Source organism: Aphelocoma coerulescens, chromosome 4 (assembly GCF_041296385.1).
Source record: "Aphelocoma coerulescens isolate FSJ_1873_10779 chromosome 4, UR_Acoe_1.0, whole genome shotgun sequence".
Classification (NCBI taxonomy): Eukaryota; Metazoa; Chordata; class Aves; order Passeriformes; family Corvidae; genus Aphelocoma; species Aphelocoma coerulescens.
In genome coordinates this window covers 42,152,227-42,173,011 of record NC_091017.1, presented here as the reverse complement: position 1 = coordinate 42,173,011, position 20,785 = coordinate 42,152,227, and the positions used below count along the sequence as shown (strand labels likewise).

Below are 20,785 nucleotides of genomic sequence, written 5' to 3'. Positions count from 1 at the left end.
CGGCGAAGGGGAAAGCCAGGGACGAGCTCTCTCTCCCCACAGAGCCAGGGGGCTCCCTTTTATAGGGATACAGGGGATCAGTGGGGGACCAATGGGTTACAGAGGGTCTGGGACAGACCAGGGGGTTACAGAAAGATCTGCATAGTGTCTCTCAAAGGATTGTGGGTCCACTTTTCCTCGCCATGACCAAGAAGTGGCTGCCCCTTCAGGGAGTCCTGCTGGGCGATTGCAAAATCTCTTGTCTCAGCAGAGATCCCTCCAGGGCAAGGGCTGGGCATATCCCACAACACTGGGCAATAGAAAAACTTAGTAGGAGGATTGTCTCCCTGCTGGTAGATGAACCTGATACGAAACAGTTTTTCTTGATTTAAATTCTCTCTTATAGAGAGCTGGCTCATTTCTTTTCTGGAACTGATGTCTAATTTTAATCTCGGGGCTTGAGTAACACTTCTAGAACCTGCAGTGTATCTGAGGAGTTACCAACCCTTATGATGTAGTGCAGAGCATGCCATCTTCCCAGATGTCATTTACTACTCCTTAACTAAAAAATGCAGACACAAAAGTGTGAGAGATGCTAGATTACAGAATTCACTAACTTGGCCTAGGATCATGCCCATCTTCATCAAGATTAAGGGGGATTTCAAGCCCACAATATTCATCTGCAGGACCGTGCTATAGTTACTAGAGTTGTTCATACTTACTTGGGCACAGTGCAGCAAAGACTTGAGGTGCTGACATTAAGTAACAGGAAATGGATTTGTACCTCAAAGATAGTGGGGTATGACCTAAGGCTTTAGATCTAATGCTTTAGAGCCAGAAGATGGGATTCAGGATTAGCACAAAGATTTCTCTCCTGTGGGGATGATCAGCTGAGCTGTAGATCTTAAATAGCTTTGGATGCAGTCCCCTCTAAATTGTTACTGATAATTTAAACAAATTTATCTAAAACTGTTTTTATCTGAAATCAAAAACCACCTTCAAGGTTGCTTCAAAACTGTACCTTTAGTGTAGGAGAAGACCCAACGTACACAGGGGGTGGATTTCCTTGCCAGCCCTGGAGACGATAGATGTGTCCAACACGAGAACAGGGAACAAAAAGCAGTTTTCCCCCACACTGCCAGATCTACAAGTTAGAACAAAGGTATTATTAATATATATGCACAGAATTTAAGACAGACAGATAATAAATTATGGAAGAAATGTCAGCTACATTTCGTACCTTACTGACTATCATATATTTACATATTTTTTGCTTCAGATGTAAGCATAAAGAAAATAGGTCTTTGAAATTAAAGGTATACTGAGTACACCTTCAACTCAGCCAGGAAGTTACTCAACTAAAATAATTTTTTAAGAAGCTTTTTAAAAAGTTGGACATCTCATTCCATCACTATTTTAGAACAACAGTAAAGAACAAGTGTACAAAATCTGGGTAAATTTTATTATGACAGAATTAATGGTATTTTGATTTTATTAAAGTAGTTCACATGCCATCACGAAGATGGGTTTTGGTTAGATGCCCATTCACATTTAGGTTTTTCTTAATAAAGATTAGTAGGAGATAAGGATGTCTTAGGTAAGCCATTGCTCGAAGTAGAAACAGATATTTATTTGACTATAGTAGCTGAAAATAAAAAAAAAAGGGTAAAATATATTACCATTCTGAAATTCCCTCCCTCCCACATATCTTTAGATAATTCCTTAATGGGGAAAAGAAAACATATTAAATCAGAATTTAGTTGCTCATAGTTTGGAGAAATTTAATGGTAGCATCAAATCCAAATTTAGGCTAACTTTGGGAATGTTTCAAATTAGTCCGAATTCCAGATTAAAAATATGATTTACAGTATTAGGAAAGATGGGCAGAATATATTATTTTCTTCATTGCATGGTGGTATTAATTTTGTTAAGTTTAATCAAAAAACCCTCCTCAGATATGCAAGGCATTAATTTTATTTGCTATCTAGGAGTCAGCACGCAAGGCTGATAAATGTTTAGTTCTTCTGAAGATTGGTTGTGACCTACATGAAACCAGTTTGGAGGTCTCTACATAATGAGCATTTCAGTTACAGAACTACTGTAAGTAATTTCAATCCTGATTTTGATCTAAGTAAGATGGAGAATTACACGGATAAAGGCCCCGTGTGCGTAACATCCTCAATAACTACCCTTTGCATATGGATTTCCAGCTGAGCAAGTGCACTCAGAGCTTTCCTCTAACTCATGAAGAGCAAGAGTAACTAAGGGAGCTCTGAATGTACTTTCTGTAAAATCCAGCTACAATTTCACATATCACTGCTGAGGGTATTAGACATCTTCACTTTTGTCTGTTAATTGGGACCGATTCCTGCTGTCTGCCACTTGTGGCATTACAAATACTGAAGCTACAATAAGCCAATGATGATCATCTTACGTTTCCTGCAAACTGAAGAGCATGCACATGCCTAGCAGTGGAAATAAAGTCCTCCTCAGTGATTATGAATTATGCAGTTAGTATTTCAATTATGAAGACTTCTCTTGTAAAGAAGTTCTTGAAATTCTGAAAAGTATATAATTTTTCACTCATAAAAATGGCAGGGAGGAAGCAGATTACTTTTTGTTGCACCACTATATACTTCCCAAGCACACATGCATAAACTGAAGACTACTCGTTCTCTATCATTGCTTTCATTAGAAACAACATTTTTCTATATCACTATGAGAACATTCCATTTCCTCCCATCAAATCTGCCAGTCTGGTTTCATACTAGATATTTGGGCAGTCAGGGGTGCAATCCCAAACCATTTACAAAATCTGGATTATGCATCATTTGTGTCTCAGCACGAGGCCACCTCCCTGAACACTTCTGTCCCAAAGGCCACAAGGAAACACTGGGGAGATACATTTCTGTCACAGCATCTCTCACCTGGGCTCCATGGGGAAGAGGTAGGTCTGTCTAAACGCCGAACAGAGGTATTTAAAAAAAATCTATTAAATTATATTAGTTTTCAAATATTGGTGTTACCTTATAGGAAATTTCAAAATTTTCACCACCCCAGATTTGAAGCCCTGGATCATAGAGACCCAGTTCAAAGAAGAAATCACGTTCAATGGCAAACAATCCACCAGCCATTGCAGGCGACCTGAAAGAGGAAGACAGTGTAACTCATTCTGCCAAAAAGATACAACAACAACAGCACTCAGAGAAAGCATTAGCTAAGAAAGCAATTCTGTTAACATACAGTAAAGATCAGGTAAATGGCAATACACTGAAAAATCATAAAGCTTTGTCATCAGCTTGCAGCAATTTTCTGAAGTGGCATCTATATAATTTTTAGTGAAGTCACAGTTTTTGTTATGTTGTGGGTTTTCTTCTATAATTAATTTATTTAATTAACGAATTTGATGATAGAAAATCTGGGTCCAAATTTTCCATTCAGCCAGTCAACATCCTTCCGTTAAAACAATAAAGAACAAGATGAGAATCAGTGTGGTGAGATGTTTCTCTTAAAAGCTGTTCTAGTTTTTGAGATAACGTGAAACTGCAAACAAGGTTTATGTTCTGAGGAGCTGCCACATTGAAACATATTGTCTATTAAACAAGGAACAGACTTTTTCCAGCTTTCTAATCTTCTAGCTCTTTTTTGACTATTGCCATAGGAGACGCTTTACATTATACTCAGTAAAATTTTAAAGAGGGCCTAGATAAACTAGTACAAGGTTTCCTTTTTGGTTTAGTATTCTTTTTTACCCTTTTTCTTTTAATGACTTTGTAAATCCCTTCCCATATGACATGATTCAATTAGCAAGTTTTAATATGTCAAAAAGATGCTGTGGACTGGATTAGAGCGTGTGCTGGTTTTGGCTGGGGTGGAGTTAAATTTCTTCCCAGTGGCTGGTGTGGGGCTGTGTTTTGGATTTGTGCTGAACACAGGGCTGATAATACAGAGATGTTTCTGTTATTACTGAGCAGGGTTTATGCAGAGCCAAGGCCTTTTCTGCCTTTCATACTGCCATGGTGGGGAGGAGACTGGGGGTGCATGGGAGGTTGGAGGGGACACAGCCGGACCCAAACTGGCCAAAGGGATATTCCAGATCATATGGCATCACGCTCAATATATGAAAGTTTGGGGAAAAAGGGGGAATGTTTGGAATGATGGCATTTGTCTTCCCAAGTCACCATTACATGTGATGGGGCCCTGCTCTCCTGGGGATGGCTGAACACCTGCCTGCCTGTGGGAAGCAATGAATTCATTCCTTGTTTTGCTTTGCCTGTGTGTGTGGCTTTTGCTTTTCTGATTAAAATGTCTTTATCTCAACTCCTGAGTTTTCCAGCTTTTACCCTTCTGATTTTCTCTCCAATCCAACTGGTGGGGGCACAAGCAAGCAGCTGCGTGGTGCTTGGCTGTCGGCTGGGGTTAAACCACAACAGAGCATTTTTGCAGAACAATTCTAACTAAAATTCTTTGGTAACTTGCTCACACTGAAATAGAAAGATAGATACATTAAGCCATTTCCAGTGCATATAGCAAGGATTTTTCATCTAAGTATCAATAAATATACTAAAACCTTAATGGATACACTATGGAGTCCTTACTAAGTTGACAATTTAAAAAAGAAATTGTAAGGAAAAAGTGAATTCTTTCTGACTTCAGATGATCTGCAGCACTGAAAGGAGGATCCAAGAGATAACCCTGGTGAGCCAATTAAGACACAAGTGAAATACTCCTGCATCACCACATTATTGAGATGGGTAATTTCTAGCACTATTCAGTCTATTAGATAAACGTCTGGAGAACTGCTTAAGAAAAAGTAACCTGTAGGGTTCAACATATACCCCTTTCTGCATAGCAGAGGCTGGGCAACAGAAACGCAGCCACTGACTCTAAGCATAATTAATTATCAGTTTGGTTGCTGTCCAAATTAGGTGATCACATGCCAAGGTACTGCCACATGTCCCTTTCTACTTGCTGCCTACTGTATTTTCCTCCAGTGCTGCTTTTGCATCCCGGGGTTTCAAAGGTTAAGAAGCCAGAAGACATAGGGGAAGCACTTCACATAGCACAGTCCTGTGGCTTTCCTGCACTTTTGGTTTTCCTCAACACCATAAAGACTTGGCAAGTGTAGAAGTCTCAGATACTGAAGTTTCAGTCTTGGCCTCCAACATGCTGCCAAGTGTGTTAAAGAACACAGTAAAACCCACATAAGCTCAGTAGTTTACTTTATAGGATACCAAGGGGTAAGCACTCTTACTGAAGGAAAGATTCAGTCCTGGGGCAATTCCCACGTTACAAAAACTTTGTCTCTGTGCTTTAAACTGTTGAAGATCTTTTTGTTTTCTTTTTAAACTAAGCAATCCTGGCTACGGTTTCAGCAAGACTTTTACTTGGTCTTACTTGCCTTGATATTGCTGCAAGAAAATGCACACAGCCTGGACACAAACAGATGCAGGACATGTCTTTTTTTAAAGGAAGCACTGTAACTCCGAAGGTATTATTAAAAATAAAGTAATCTTTTAAAACATTCTGAGAACATGTGTTCTGTGTTCCTGGGAAGAGTTTAAACGATTTTAAGACCTGTTTGGATGGTAAACACAGAACACTACAGCAATGTTTGAAGTAGTTTATCCCCCTAAGTGAATATTAAAGTTCCAATGTGGACAGCCTCATCAGAAAATGGTATTCTTTAAACTGTATACAAAACAGATCAAAGCTTCATAACTTGCTTGCATGTGTTGCCATTTTAGCAAAGAACAATCATGGGTGGGGATAGGGAATTACCAGCGTCAGTTCTTACAATGTTTAAATCATATATACAAGCAATAGAAGACATTAGATTCTGAAGATGTGAAGATTGCTTTCAAATGTAGTAACAAGATTAGTTAAGTGTGAAGGGGAAAGTAATAAAAACCAGCAGAACCACAGTCTCCCAGTCTTGAAAAGCAATCCAGAAACCCTAGTTTCTAAGCTAGGGTTTCTAGGCAGTTTTTGTTTTCTGGGAAGAAAACATACCCCACTAAAAAGCATAATGAAAAGGCAGAAACTCTGTGAAAATTATTGGAGTTTTCCCACAATAAAAGGCGCTGTTTTTATCTTTCTTCCTTTTTTTTTTTGTGTATTATATTAAAATGCTTAGAAAATATCTATCCAAGATTTTTAAACAGTATGCTTCTTTGTCAAATGTGATCCATTGTGAAGCAAGTGGGAGAAATATGACAAAAGGGATTTTTTAGATACACATGCATAATCTTCCAGCTGTATGCATGCATCAGGCCATGACAGCAGGCTACAGATTTTATGCATTACTGTCTATTATAAATACTTACAGCATGCTCATTATTTCAAACCAAATGGTTAAACAAGCACTGCTGTTTCCAACAGTACTTTAAAAAACTATAATTAAAGTTTTCCCTGGCAACAAAGTTATACAATATTTTATTTTGCCAAACAGAACCCAGTCATTCTAATGTGCACCCTATTAACCACAAAAGAACGGGAATGGAGAGGCAACACAAGGTAGCAAAGATATTTTGAGCAAATAGTCAGTTGTGGCAAACAGGTCTGACTAAACAAAGCAGCTAGTGTAGTTAGAAACGTGAAGGTGTTCAGGCTAGAAGTACATGCAAGTTTTAGTGGATCAATATTGACTTCAGAAAAAAAAAGAAAGGGGTAAGTGATTTAGTGATTACCGATACGGTTCAGTTTTTGTCTTTCTGCTTTCCTTCTCTCTCTTGGTCAAGGGGACCCTCTTCCATAGCATACTCCAATCCCACGCTCCTCTAGCAAACCCATCTTCGTCACCACCCCCTTGCGGCACAATCTTAAAAGTGTTGCCATCTATGACATCTATAAGCGGCACAGTGCATGTGGTTCTGCGGGGCGGCGCGCGGCGGGTGCGGTTATGGGCAAGGGCCCGCGTGGCACACGTGCACCGGCCGTGGTTCAGGGGGAGAGAGGGGTGGAGGGAAAAACGAAAGCGTTTAGACAATTATTCGTTAGGATTCACAGTATGTAAACAGCTCTCTTTACCGATAAGGCTCAGTTTTATGTTTTCGTTTGGACTTTTCCTTGTGGCTTAACGGAATTCGTTTCCATAGCAAACTCCAGTCCCAGGCCCCTCTGGCAAAACCATCTTCATCCCCACCTTGTTGTGGCTCAATGGAATAATCATTCCCATCTATGTAATCTATTAGAGGTACAGTACATGTAGTTCTGAAACATTTATAGAAGGGAAAGAAAGAGCAAAATACAATTTCAGAAGAGTAATTTCTCTAATCTGAAATTTACACCATTAATTAAGTTTATAGAGCAGTGTATATAAAAAGTCACTTGTAAACATACTATTAAAAAATGAAGCCTCATTAGAAGAAAAAAGAGATGGTCTTTTCTTTACATTGTTTTAAGATGTTCTGAAAACAGAAAAGTTAGGTCTGAGATGCTAATATATCAATTTTTTTATCAGTACATTTTCCTTTGATTTCTTGACATCAGTCTTCTAATAAAGCACTGCTGGAGGCAACAGAGGAGCTCTCAGAGGGCCAGGGTTCTCACAGTATTATTATTTCCTGTAATTTCTATTCATATCAGATCTTAGATGTCAACAAGTAAGATAAACTTAGCTTTTACTGGTGTTAACACAGATTTCCATTATACTGTCCTATTCAAATGCCCTGAAAACCCAACCTCTAAGGATAAACAAACATTACTAGTGCTCTCCTAGAAGCAGTCTTCAGTAGACTTCTTCCTGTTTGGTTTGCAATACACTCCTCACTGTGATCTATCACGAACAATATTCACCAAGGTAAAGACATTATCTTGCTTTTCTCTCCACATTTTTCCAAAGAGTTTCCCAGTGACCCAGGCTGGGGCACTTCCACCGTTTTAAATGAAGCCCCAAGAGACAGAGAAGGTGGGGGAAGAGAAATGTCAACACTATGCCATTCTTTGAGGCAGAAGCAGCAGCACGCTGCACCCTGGGTACCAGGGCATGGAAGGAGGCTGCCAAGCACTGTCTGCTGGCACTGTGTGCCTCAGCATCTCTGGTCCTCCTGCAGCCTTCACCTTTATGGGCAGTGCTGGAGGATGCCCCTAAAGCTCCCTGTACTCACCAGTCTTTCTTGTGTAAAACAGTAAGACATACTCAATGGGAGCACACAAGCATTTCCATCTCCTCTCTAGTATCCTGGCCCAAATAGAGAATTGATTGAGTTACAGCCTTTAAAACACACAAAACCCAATTCCTCAAGGGAATTCTGGTAGCACGGCAGGTTAACAAATAGTTTTTAGGATTAAGCAGCTATTTTATGGGATTAAAGAGTTTAAACATGCACATGGTTCCTAAACACACATATCACTGACCACACAAGCTAAGAGTGCAGTAGCACACAGCAACAACAGCATTTCAACAGCTGGAAGAAATGAAACCGCCGGGGATCTCTCTCCTCTGTCACCTCTGGCAGATCCCCCCTCACAGTGCAGGCACTTCCACCACAGACCCCTAGCAAGTGCCTGGGCTTGTGGCAGAGACAGGCTCAAGCCTGGCCTCTCTTTGCTACAGACAATGCTCCAAAGCACTTCAGAGGAAGACCATATATCAAGACCAAAGATGAAAAAGTTACAAACTCTTGAGATCACAGGGGCTTTAAACTCCCATTAAATCAAAACATTTATTGCTGCTTTTTCTCTACCAAAAGCCACAGTTTTAAAAATTATTTTGTTCATTTATGCTCCGTATTCAGCTAGAATGGAACATTTCTATATTAGTGCCTCAGATCATTGTGAAAGATGAGTTATTTATAATCTACATTAGACAAAATATTCAGTATGCCTACTAAAATAAACTACCTGGAGATTAATTTGCCTGACTATATTCCTTTCTCATTATGTATCTTTTATGCTGGAAAATAATATAATCATCATGCAAATATATTGATATAGTTTGATATAGACATAAAACATATTGACTGTAGTTTGAAAAGTGAAGATTGTTGCTGTGACCTTTTCTTCCTAAAAGGCCAGACACTGGAAATAACAGGAGAACATTACCTGTCCTTAGATATAGGAGCTATAAGTGGCGCATACCAATTAATTCCCACCTCACAATGGGCATCAAGGTAAACCAAAACCTTTGAAAGAAAAAAAAAAAAAAGAAACTTATATTTCTGTATACAACAGCATGATTTAATTAATCTTATTTATATTGAGATACATTCATATTTTAAACAAGAAAATGAAGACTAAATTAGTAAAATTAATCTCTTCTTAAAACAGTATCAATAATTTCCACGTCCACTGAAACCACCACAACCTTTTCCCCCAAAAAAGAAAAAGAGACAGACTTGTGTGTGAACTGGCTCCTACCTGTCCAAGTTTAGCCTTCTGGGCTCCAATGCTTCTCGCTTGGATTAAACCTTCTCTCCTCTCATTTCGAAATACCTTTACAAGACCATTCCACTGCTTAATGTAGTCATCCAGCCTCTCTTGTAAGTGTGCTATCAGATAACAAAGAAAAAAAATTTTGGTGAGGTTTAATAACAAAGAGTTTTGTACTCTTAATATAACCCCAAAAATATCTACAGAAATTTACAATAACCTTTAATTCAACCACTCACAAACATTAAAACTGAGGAGATCAAGACCGCTGACCTCATGGTACAGGTCTGTGTCTGGCACATCTGAAGAAAAGGCAGCTGCAGTGGTTGGCCACACCACAGGGAGCTGGGTGTACAACTCCCAGTCACTTCAACCTATCACATGGCTTTTAGGTTTTTGTCTGTATTCCAAGCAGCCAGAGAAGTTTGTACACTTCAGCACAAAGTCTTTCCTCATCAGTTGATGTCACATGTACAGCTGAAGGCACCGCTTTTCAGTTAAACATTTCCCTTCACTCACTTTCTGCCTCACAAAATTTTCTGTCAGTCTATTAATAATCTGGAAACCTGAGGCAGAATCTCACCATGCTCAAATTATTGCCCTCCTTCATCTAGACCTGTTCCCTCTTGTGGAGGTCCTATGATAATCTTCTAATGAAATTAATGAGAATAATTGGAGGGCCAGCAGTGCATCAGACTGAGGAGACAACAAACCTTTAGCCAAAGGGACTTCTATCAGTAAAGGGACGAGTCACTGCACAAAAATCAAGACGAGCTATGCTTAAATGGTTTCAGATTTGTATTTGCAGATTTGTATTTGTCTTTGCCAAACTTCTCTGGAAACCACATTCCTACCACACAATTTGAGAAAAGGATTCTAGTGCTGCTTAACATTTTTGCCCAGATGATTCTGTTGAGAAAACTCATGAAGGCAGAAGGGCTGTAATCAGGCGCCTGCTGTTTGTGGCTACGCTGATTTAGCTACTGGCGTTTGTTAAAAATCTATTTTTATACTCAAAGGCTCAAAAGAATTGCCCACAGCTTCAGTTTCTCTCTGTCAGGAACCAAAATAAGCCACCTAATCTACAGCTGAGGCATCCATGCACTGGTTTGCTTTGCACCAGCTCCGAGGGGCTGATAGATGCCATGCCTGTGCTGATCTAACAGGAGGGGGGACATGTAGAGGTAGAAGCAGAAGGACGTCCCTTTCAGCAGCAACATGCCATTAGGTTACTTCAGCAGAAATGTTTTCTGCAACCTGAATGAAAATGATGAAGTCTGGAGACTTCTGCAACTTATGTTTCCATATGTTTTATATCCTTGTCAGCAGTATTAAAAAAATAGTTTGAACAAAAGCTACATGTAATTGAAAAGGAAATGGTGTTTCTTGGAAGTGAAGTTTCCAATATCGAAAATTCAGCAATTCTACCAAAGAAACAATCTTTTGAAATCACTATCTCTTGATACTCATATTATTCTTCCTCTCCACCTTTATATAAGAAAAAGTTTTCTCAACCAAGTTTTATGCATTCTCCTTTCCCACACACATTTACAGTTTCTTTTGTACATCCTTGTGCATTAGGAAAACTTCAAGGATATACAAATGTCAAACTAGAGAAAGAACAATTTTATCACATATGCTGTATAGAAGAACATGCCATGTAATAAATAGAGAATATATGATATGATAGCTGTGATATAAATTTTTATAGGATAAAATCAACAGAATTTTGAGGTCATACTGAAGTGGTACTAAGAGAATCTTTATACCACACCATTATTTATGCTGCAAATTCCAAGTATGTGTTACAGAAGGACTGTCAGGAATGTTTTAAAGATTTAAAACCTGAAGTTATTTCCAGCTCTCCTGCCTATGAGGCCAAATGTTTTAGTTATCAAATGTTCAACTATGTAAGGCTCACAGGGAGCTGTAAAAACCTGTTATATTGATTGTGTAAAGCTTTTCTACAGTACCAGTGTCAGGACTTTGCAGTCCATTATCTGAAACCATGCCAGGGTTAGCAGCAAGTGCTATTTCCCACAGGAAAGCTGAAATTTTCCTCCTTCCCATATTACAAAGCCTGCATGACAGTAGTGTACAAAATCCTGATACTTTTACAGTTAAAAATACTGTTTGGCCAGCATTAAATTTTGTTCACCTAGAATGTGTATTTATGACATCTGTCAACAGCCTTACAGCAATCTGGTTTTTGTTCAGAAATGTATATTTTACCTCTCAAAATATTATAATCACCAATCTGGCCTTCCCCTGTTTGAGTTCCTCTCTCAGGTCTGAGTGCATGATTAAAGCATGAATCAGTGTCTTTTAAAAACACATGGTTTCTCCCAACGATCTTAGGCACTGCAGATCACAAGGGGGGAAGAAGAGGAAAGCAAGTTTTTTCCCCCTTCAACTCATGGACATCAGTTTGAGGACTAGAAAAGTGGTATCAGTGGTATCTTCCTAGAGCAGCTGCCTCCTGCCTCCGAGTACCCTGTATTGTAATACTATTAAGGTGGGGCTCTCAGCTCTAACACAAGCACTGATTAATGCCTCAGTTTCCCCATGGCAAGCACCATTACACAGGTTAATAAAAATACTGCTATCTGCCTATGCTCATTACTTCCCCTTCGCTTGTCTCATGGGATGCTGCATCAGTAACAGGTAACAATAAAGAACATACAAGTAAACACAAAAGGTAGACAAAGCCATTAAATGCTACCAGGAACACTGGTATTTTTTGCTTCACAGCCACCCTTTACAGGTGCACAGGCTACAAAAGCAGTTCCAGCTGATATTGGCCTCTATGCTTCGAAAAACAAGCAAGCTGGTGCCCAAATACGTAACAAGTGTTGGAGACCTATACACACAACTATAATTGTAGGAAGCTTTAGAAAATACAGTTTTATGAATTCTCACTGCCCTTCTAGAACAGCTGTTTCCTTCACACAGCTAGCACTCACAGAAGAATAAACTGCTTCTATTGAGAATACAAAAAAAAAAAAAAAAAAGGGGGAAAAGAAACCCTGTTTGTAACAGCCTGGCCTCATTGACACTCTGGTAGAAATTGCTGCAACATTTCTTGCACTCTAACATGAATTAATACAGAGGTCTCCATAGAAAATGGAGATAGAATCATTCAATTAGCTTGGCAATCTTCTTGTTACTGTTCCCTTTGTGCTCTGACAAAGAAAAAAAACGCCAGAGTAGAATTCAGCTCATATCTCTGCACAGTTCTCCACAGTCAAACCCTGCTGTTTGCAGAAGAGATTAAGGAAAGATTGTCATTCAGCAAAAAGATGGCTCCCACCTGACTTTATGCTAAGAATTATAATAAAAAGGACATTTTCCAAGCATTGCAACTGTTCCTCCCTGTAAGACATAACATATATAAGCTTCTATGCAGCTGTAACTCCCTCCTGATGAAAGAGGATTTCTCATAAGGACAGGCAGGGTTTGTTAGGAGCTAGCCTTTAGAAGTGTTTTCAACTGCTGTGCTCCATTTTAATTTCATATCACTTGAGAGGGTGGCAGCTAAGAAATAAGGATGGTCACATTGAGCATGAGCAAACATCTACCCAGTCCAGCACACGTGTCACTCAGCACTGGGCTCCAAGAGCATAAGGTGGTCTTTGCTAGGTGGAAAGGCAGATATGAAGTGTGCAGCCTGAAAGTAGGTGGGGAAGAAGAAAATCCGTATCTGTGCTGTCAGCACAGCTCTTCTCCTGGCTGAAAACGCAAAAAGCTACCAGCAGCTCTGCTGTGATCAAGAGTGTTTGTATTTTGCATCTCTCCTAACAACTGGAGAACTCTTCAGGCAGCTTGGCACACTTTGCAGCCCATACTAGTTCATCCTTCTCTCTGGGGAGAAAGAAGTAGAGCAAGATCCTGCTCTCTTGGCCATTTTTCATCTAGAACATAATTTGAATTATTGAAATTAAGTTAATTATATTTACCAAGTAATAGCCTAAAGCAGTTTGAAGAATTATTATAGTGAATTAGTGCAATTGCAGCAAGGTGTTCAGAGCAATTCCAGTCCATGCTTGTCTTACCAGTCACTCATACCTGAGAAAACTGCATCTCAAGCTTTCTTTATTGAATTTTCTGATCTAAGAAAGTTATCTGGGAAAATAAAGTGTGAGAGATACAGAGGCAAGGGTCTGCTGGATCTTAGGTCCAGGCTAGCTGTGTCTGCTAACCATTCATTTATGAGCAGAAAGCACAAAAGTTTTGTATTTAAAAAAAAAATCTTTAAAAATACTGCTTTTGTTTAAGAAATGTCATATATTGGAAAACTAGTACGAGTTGCTATGCCAGACAAACTCATTCCATGAACTACATATACATGGCACAGAGTCAGCTGCAAGTCATGTGAAACCCAAGTATTGAGACCTATCATTAGTAAAAAATCTGGGAAGTTTTCTAGACACAATCAGTGTCACAGTTACTTTATACAGCTAAGTCAATCCTTGAACAGCTCTGAAGGAAAGCTATGAGCCTAGCTGAAAAGCAAAAACACAGCATATGTCTGCTGACTGAATTATTAAAATTATATCCCTTAGGAGAGAAGATATTTTTGCTTTATAGCATGTGTGTATATCTAAGCCAAATTCTCAACAGCTGTTAAAGGATACAGAAGACTATAATTTAGCATTCAGTATCTTTATTAGACTAAGCCAAAACCAGTCCAGTTTATAATATAGGTAACTTTCCCTCCCCTGTTAAAACAAACTGAAAATGATACTACCTATCTACAGTTATAACACAAAAAATAACATACAATAACTATTTTTATAGTGACTTAAAAAAGGCAACCTCAACTATGTGATGAATTAATTTTTAAAATTTGTAGTGAATATACCCATGGAAAATAACTACCATGAGACTGGAGCTGGGTGAGGCCCAGACGACTTAATAAAAAGGAGAGTTTCAGAACAGTCATCTGTTTTCTATGCCACTACACAACTCAGCTATTACGAAAACAAAGGTGAGGGTATCCTGTGCTGTTGACCAAACTTGCCTGTGCTCAAAGCCATCATCAACATTGTCTAGAAGAGACTGTCTTCCCACACAATCAAAACTATGTTTTTATTTATGTGTCTACTCTTTTTCTCTGTCAACTTCTATTCAAGAACTATGCTGCAACAAAAACTTAACAAACATGCAGCTTTGATACACTATTTTGAAATTTGTGTAAAGTTTAAAATCAGTCCGATTTCCTCCATCTCAACCAACTTATATCCCTAGGATACCACTTTCAGTTCTTCTCTGTATTCAGCCTTGTATTGCATTAACACTGATGATACCACCATGAAAGGCAAAAAAACCCCAGTGTATGCTTATAAGAATCACAAATACAAGGACATGCATCCTGCCCATAAACCAAGATCAGAATGTAAATTACAAAGGAAGAACAAAATCTTTGGAATTATGTTGATATGCAGGACTCAAAGAAAGGCAGAAATTAAAATGTATTTAAATTCTTAAAAGCTTCTCCTCCTTAATAAGAATCAATAAGCAGCTTAATGTGATGTTTAATTAAAAAAGGATGTTAGAAATGTAAAACATATTGAAAATTCATCAGAATAATTTGATAGTCTAGGTAGATTTTTATTGTAGTTAAAAAAAGAGACATCTGGATTCCTATATGCAATAAAGAAAGGAATTACTCCTAACAGGCTTAACTCAGACTCCTTTGATACTCTTCAAACTACTTGTTTTCACAAGAGCTAAGAGAGATACTAGGTATCCCAGCTTTCTTCTATAAACTGCCCAAAAACTGTGGTAGAGAACTGTGAAGAAGCAATCTTTTCTTCCATAGTCAACTCAAACCATGGCAGATAATAAATCAAAAGAAAACTATTTCAGGAAAACAAAAAAGCTTCCTTTTCTACAAGGAATGTGTTAATATTCCAAATGTACCTTTGTTGCTAAAATCATCAATCAGAACAATTTCTGCCAAGTATTTTCTTGGTGTTCTCTTAATGACACTGTGGACTGTCCTCATGAGTGTGGACCATCCTTCATTATGGAAGACGATGACAACGCTGGAGGTGAGCAGGTTATCATCATAATGCCAGTATTTGCATCTGTAAAAAGAGTTGATTTTATTAGTTTTCACATGCTGATTTACAGAACTGCTTAACAGCATCCTTCCTTGTGCAGATGAAATCTTCCCTGACAGCTTTCCTTCAGATTTAAGAGAGACAGGATATAAAAGGTAATACAGCTTAAGTGCATCACAGATACAGATAAAAATAAAAATAGACTGTGTCAAGCACAAGTTTCAGACCTGGTCCAATTTCATGGGCTCCTTCCTTGAAAGATATGAAAACACATGGAGAAAAAAAAAATACAAGAAAAGAGAGAGTTAAAAAACCCAAACAAAAATAGTGCAGATGACTCAGGTCTTTTTTCCTGAGGGGTTAGAGATGATTTAGAAACAAGCAATACGAGTACTTCCGATACCTTCCACACTTTCCAATACCTCTTAATCACTTTTATCAACACTGGATTTAATTTGCAATTGTAATGTCCATTTCCCCAGTTGCATCCCTAAGTGAGACTGTTCACAGTCTTCCTTATTACAACCTGTCCAAGTATTTCCTTAACTTGAAGTTTCCCTACAGGATCTCTGCTCATTTTCCAACTATAATAATACAATTCCTATCATCAAACATAGAGACATAGCACTTTTGATTTCAATGGGAAAAATCCTTCCTTTTTTCATCTTTCAGCAAATAAAGTCCCTACTAGAGAGATTCTGACTTTTCAAAGGCAGCTATCATGTATTAAGAATTTTTAGTGACAAACAAAAGCTTCTAAACTTACAGATGCACAAACTTCCATAGTTATAGTTCTCTTTATACAATAAAAAGCTCAAGTGAACAGAAACACCGCTGTTTTTAAAAATAATTACCTTAATCATCAGAGATCACCAGAGTTTCCAAAACTACATTCAGTTAAATTTGGAAAGAGCTCACATAACAGATCTATAGGTATTTAAAGAGTTTCTCTAGTGAAGGATACATTTCACTTATTTTCAGGGAACAGCATCAATAGGCATTTCTCACCTCACAGAAAATAAAAGACATTGGTAGAAACATACTATTAATTTTGTTCCTGTGGGAGAAGAAAATTACAGAATCAAAACAGACTATAACAAAATTTTATCTAATAAGGCATTTCTTTTCTTAGGAGTGCTGTAAGCAATGTCTGAAGCAGGACAATCTCCAAAAGTACAATTTACTGACTAAAATCCCTCAGCTCAATAGCTTTTATGCCTGAAGTAGCTGCAGCTAATCATAGGTACCAACAAAAAAGTGCTAGACTGGCTGCTTAAAAAGTTCAGGCCACGGATGCCAGCCTTCCTTCCACAGATCCCTCTCAAAGATTCCAGCTGATTACACATTGCAGTACTTCCATTTGTAGCACAAGTGCTTAAGCTGTCAACGACTTGCCTAGCCATCTGCAGAGATAAAATGGACATCCTACCTAGGTGGGTTAAGTAGGCAGTGTAAAAGGAAGATTTAATATGTTTAATAACAGATTTATAACAGAACAGTGTTGCTTCACACATATGTTCTCAGCATTAATTTTGGTGATATGGTTATGTACAAATGGAGGAAAACAGGGTGTTATACTTTCAAAAAGACCAGCAGACCAGCTGAATGCCACTCAAGAGCTCTGTGTAAAAGGTAGCAGAATAGCACCTTTTGTCTCAAAGGAGAAGGCAGTAGCTGATGCAGCTTGCACTGTGCTCCTGACTTACACCTGCAGCAGTTTAGCTAGGAAACTTTTTTGCTTATTTCCGAATAAAAAGAGAGACAGCTACAATGTTTCAGACTGCCTTCAAGGACAAAAACAAAGAAAACCTTAAAAAAGAACCCAAATCTTTTGGTTGCTTATTTCTCCCACTTCCTGCAGTATGGGTTAGTCATATTTAGGAATAAAATGGAGAAGAGCATAAGAATGAAGGACAGCAAGTAACTTTGCATAATTTAAAAAAGTCGAACCTATTACAAAAGCCTGGATTGAACAAATACATCTATGAACAATTCATAAGCATTTTTTGATCTGTATTTAATACATTTTAAAAACATAAACCCAGAGGTCTAGACAGGCTTTTTCTTACAAAGCCAACTTAAATCTCCTTAAATCGGGTGTTGCTAAATGTGCCATTTGCAAGCAGTGAAGCACTACATTTACATCTCCAGTAAGATCATGCTTCCAGCTTTTTCCAGACACTATATTTCACTTATTAGACAGTTCACAGACCGACTCATCAAGACCATAAATTCTGACAGACTGCAGTAACTCCCATGCACAGTCTTCTTCCTCATCTTGAATTGAGAATTAGAGGTTTGAAATATAGTAGTTGTTTTAGATATGTGCAATTAATAAACGTTTTAATCTCTCTGGCAGTTTTTTTTCAATAAATGTGAATGTTGCTCAGGTATTTGAGTGACAAAAGCCAGGAGCCTCAGCTCTCATCTCCTTCACATTCATAGGGAAGGAAGCAGGGAAAGCTTTCCTCAGTGGACCATTTCCTCAGTGGAGCAGCACTGACATCCAGTGGTTGGCAAACCACATACCAAGAAACGATAAATGTGTTTTCCTTATGTTTGAAGCTGAATTTTACTGCACAGGTTTCCCTGTAGATTTTAGGCACCAAAAAAGGAAAAAAAATATGACTGAATTTCCAGGAACTTTCTTCATTTTTAAAAGAGAGGGTGAAGTAGATATGAATGTTTAGGCAAAAGCTGCAAGCTATTTGAATCTGCTTGTGCCCATTTTCAAGTACAGAAGGGTCTGTGACAAAGAGGATCTAGCTTCATCCCCTGGGTGCGGTCCTGCCCACATACTAGCTCAGTGCCCTATCAGGTGCAGCCTGCAGGCCAGCTGTGGCAATACTCTATGCACCAAATTAATAAAAAAATTCACTTTAAAAAGATCTTTGAATTCTTATTGATATGGCTGAGAGGATGGCACATTGCAGCAGATATGCAGGAATGACAAGGTAGTATCCTTAAGCCGGGCTTGCCTCTAGACACTTCACATTGCTTGTCCTGAGCCCTGTAAAGAGTAATTGTATGGGGAAAGAGGAACAAGTGTGCACAGATCTACGAAGGGCTGGCAACACCTTCCCTGGGCAGCGCTGCAGGGAAGAGATGCTCTGTTTGTGTCCCCTTTCCTTGGGGAACTCATGGGTAAAGGAAACAACATCTTCAGATCAGTCCACGAATAAAAACTTTCCATTCCCCAATCAGCACTACTGAGGAAAAACAGGACTGACTCATCACTGAAGCAAGATGAAACCTTTCAGAAGGCACAGTTGTGATCCAATTGAGAAACAGGGTGAGTAATGTTTTTTCTGTCTATTAGCCTGCATACTTAGGATGTGAATTAGTTCTACTCCCTCTCCACCCCTGGAGGGAACAGCACTGCTGGAGCCTGCACCATGTCAAGGTCCCCTTATCCCTGGGCACCAGCCACAGCAGAGAGGAGCGCTTTTACAGGAGACCCTCTGCACAAGAAGCTGAGCATCTGGCCTGGAGTGCTCCTTGGCTTGGGGAAATTTCTGCTCTTACAGCTTTGTACTCTATTCAGTGGCTTGCTCTCAGGACGGCCTGGGGCCCCACAGTTGTGAGTGTGGGTACTTGGTCCAAGGCTGGGATGACTGTACAGACTCCCTGCTAGCTACCCCCGAAGATGCAGATAAAGACTCAAATTTCCTCAGGCTAAAAAAAAGCCAGAAGTAGAGTCTGCTTCTCCTGGAAGAGTAATTCAACCACCAATCAAAACACAAGAGCTGAAAAAGGAGAGCACCTTGACAGCAATTTAAGGGTGAGCCCCATCAGATAGATACTTAGAGGGCAATTTAAGATCTGGAGCCAACAGAAGTGTTTCTCCTGTCATGCTGAATCCCTAGCTTTCCCAGTATACCAGCACCTGAGCTCCAGAAGAAGAGGTATCATGGCTGCTTATCATGACTCTCCACCCCTGGGTCAGCTCTCTAACTTGCACCTGCACATATCAAGGACACATCAGTACCCTCTGGATTTTAAAGCACTGTATTTGTGTGCTAAGACCAAAATGTACCAGCCCAGATTCTTCCAAGAGGGCAGGCAGCTGCCATCCCATTCCTGTAACCACTCCAGCAGCCAAAGAAGCTCCTGAGAAGCTAATCAGTGTTGCAAGATAAGGGCCCTGAATCAGTACAAAGCTGAAGGTCTCAAATTAGTATGTATCCTGAAATTGTAACCAACATTAAAAAATGGAATTTCTCTTCTCCATTAATATAGAACTGTTCACAACTTTAAATTGTATTTTAAGTTTTATTTCACGTTTAAAGTGGTATGGGATTCACAGTTGTATTATGACCTATTATAATTGCTTTATAGTGCATGCATTTTTTTCAACTCTGAAAGAGTCCAGCACAAGCGAATCCCAAAAATAAGTCAGGAGATCTGTTTGCAGTTTCAGTTTCCTTTTCTAGTAAGTCCTGTTCTTGTCTTACAAGGAGATAGGCATTCAGCTGACAGCATGCTGTTTACATATTTTTAATATTGAATTCAGGGCTCCTTGTTATTTTAAATCACCAATTTATTATGACTACTGCAGTAAACTGAATCTAACCCCTAGGAAGATGGATGGGAATTTTTTTTTTTCACAAAACACCTTCAGCTGTTTGCTCATCTGTATGGGTGACATCACCAAGGTCATAGCTGAGACTGGCTGCTTGACAGAAGGATCATTGCTCAAGTCTAGAGTAGACAGAATAGACAGAAACAGATCACAGAACTGGGCATTTCTTTGTTAGGATACAACTAAGTAAAGCTAATGCTAATACTAGATTTGGTACCTATGAAGCCTTGCAGGGTACTTTTATGCACCCGCAACATCAACAGAAGATTACAGCAGTCAGCTTACAAAACAGGGGCTCTGGAAGAGAAGTAAAGAGACAACCCAAGAAGCACAGACTGATCAGCTGAATAAATGTTTTATTCCCTTCAGCAGACAGCATCAAAACCTCTATTACACAATACCAAGCAGCTTAAACCTACGCTGAAACAGCATTTGCTATTTTTAAAATACAAGCTACAAGCTTTGCCCATTTCCATTCCTGAAGTAACTTGCAAGGCTATGTGGCTACATTTTATCATTAGTGCCCTTGGAAGCAAAACCTACATCTACCATACCTCTGAAAGCATCACGATCCAAATCCAGGGCAAGGTTTGCATAGAAACCCAACCTCAGGGGTAAGAGGAGAACTAAAGGAATAACCTTCACAATTTTTCTAATCACAAGATTCTTGCCCATGCTATCACTTATCCGACACTGAAAAAATTGAAGCAATAAACACCACAGGGCAGGAAAGCTGGGGCAGCTAGGTGGCTAAAATAAATTCCCTTCCTCAGGGAAGGGGAAACTC

The 20,785-nt window shown here is 39.1% G+C and overlaps 1 protein-coding gene across 1 annotated transcript in view; it reads right to left on the bottom strand.

The window, feature by feature from the left end:
• Positions 1-20,785, bottom strand: part of GALNT7 (polypeptide N-acetylgalactosaminyltransferase 7) — a 72,888-nt gene that overhangs the window by 10,383 nt on the left and 41,720 nt on the right. The window contains 6 exon segments of the mRNA XM_069013735.1: positions 1,001-1,123; positions 3,006-3,123; positions 7,009-7,191; positions 9,025-9,104; positions 9,340-9,470; positions 15,274-15,440. Coding sequence (XP_068869836.1) covers positions 1,001-1,123; positions 3,006-3,123; positions 7,009-7,191; positions 9,025-9,104; positions 9,340-9,470; positions 15,274-15,440 — 802 coding nt within the window.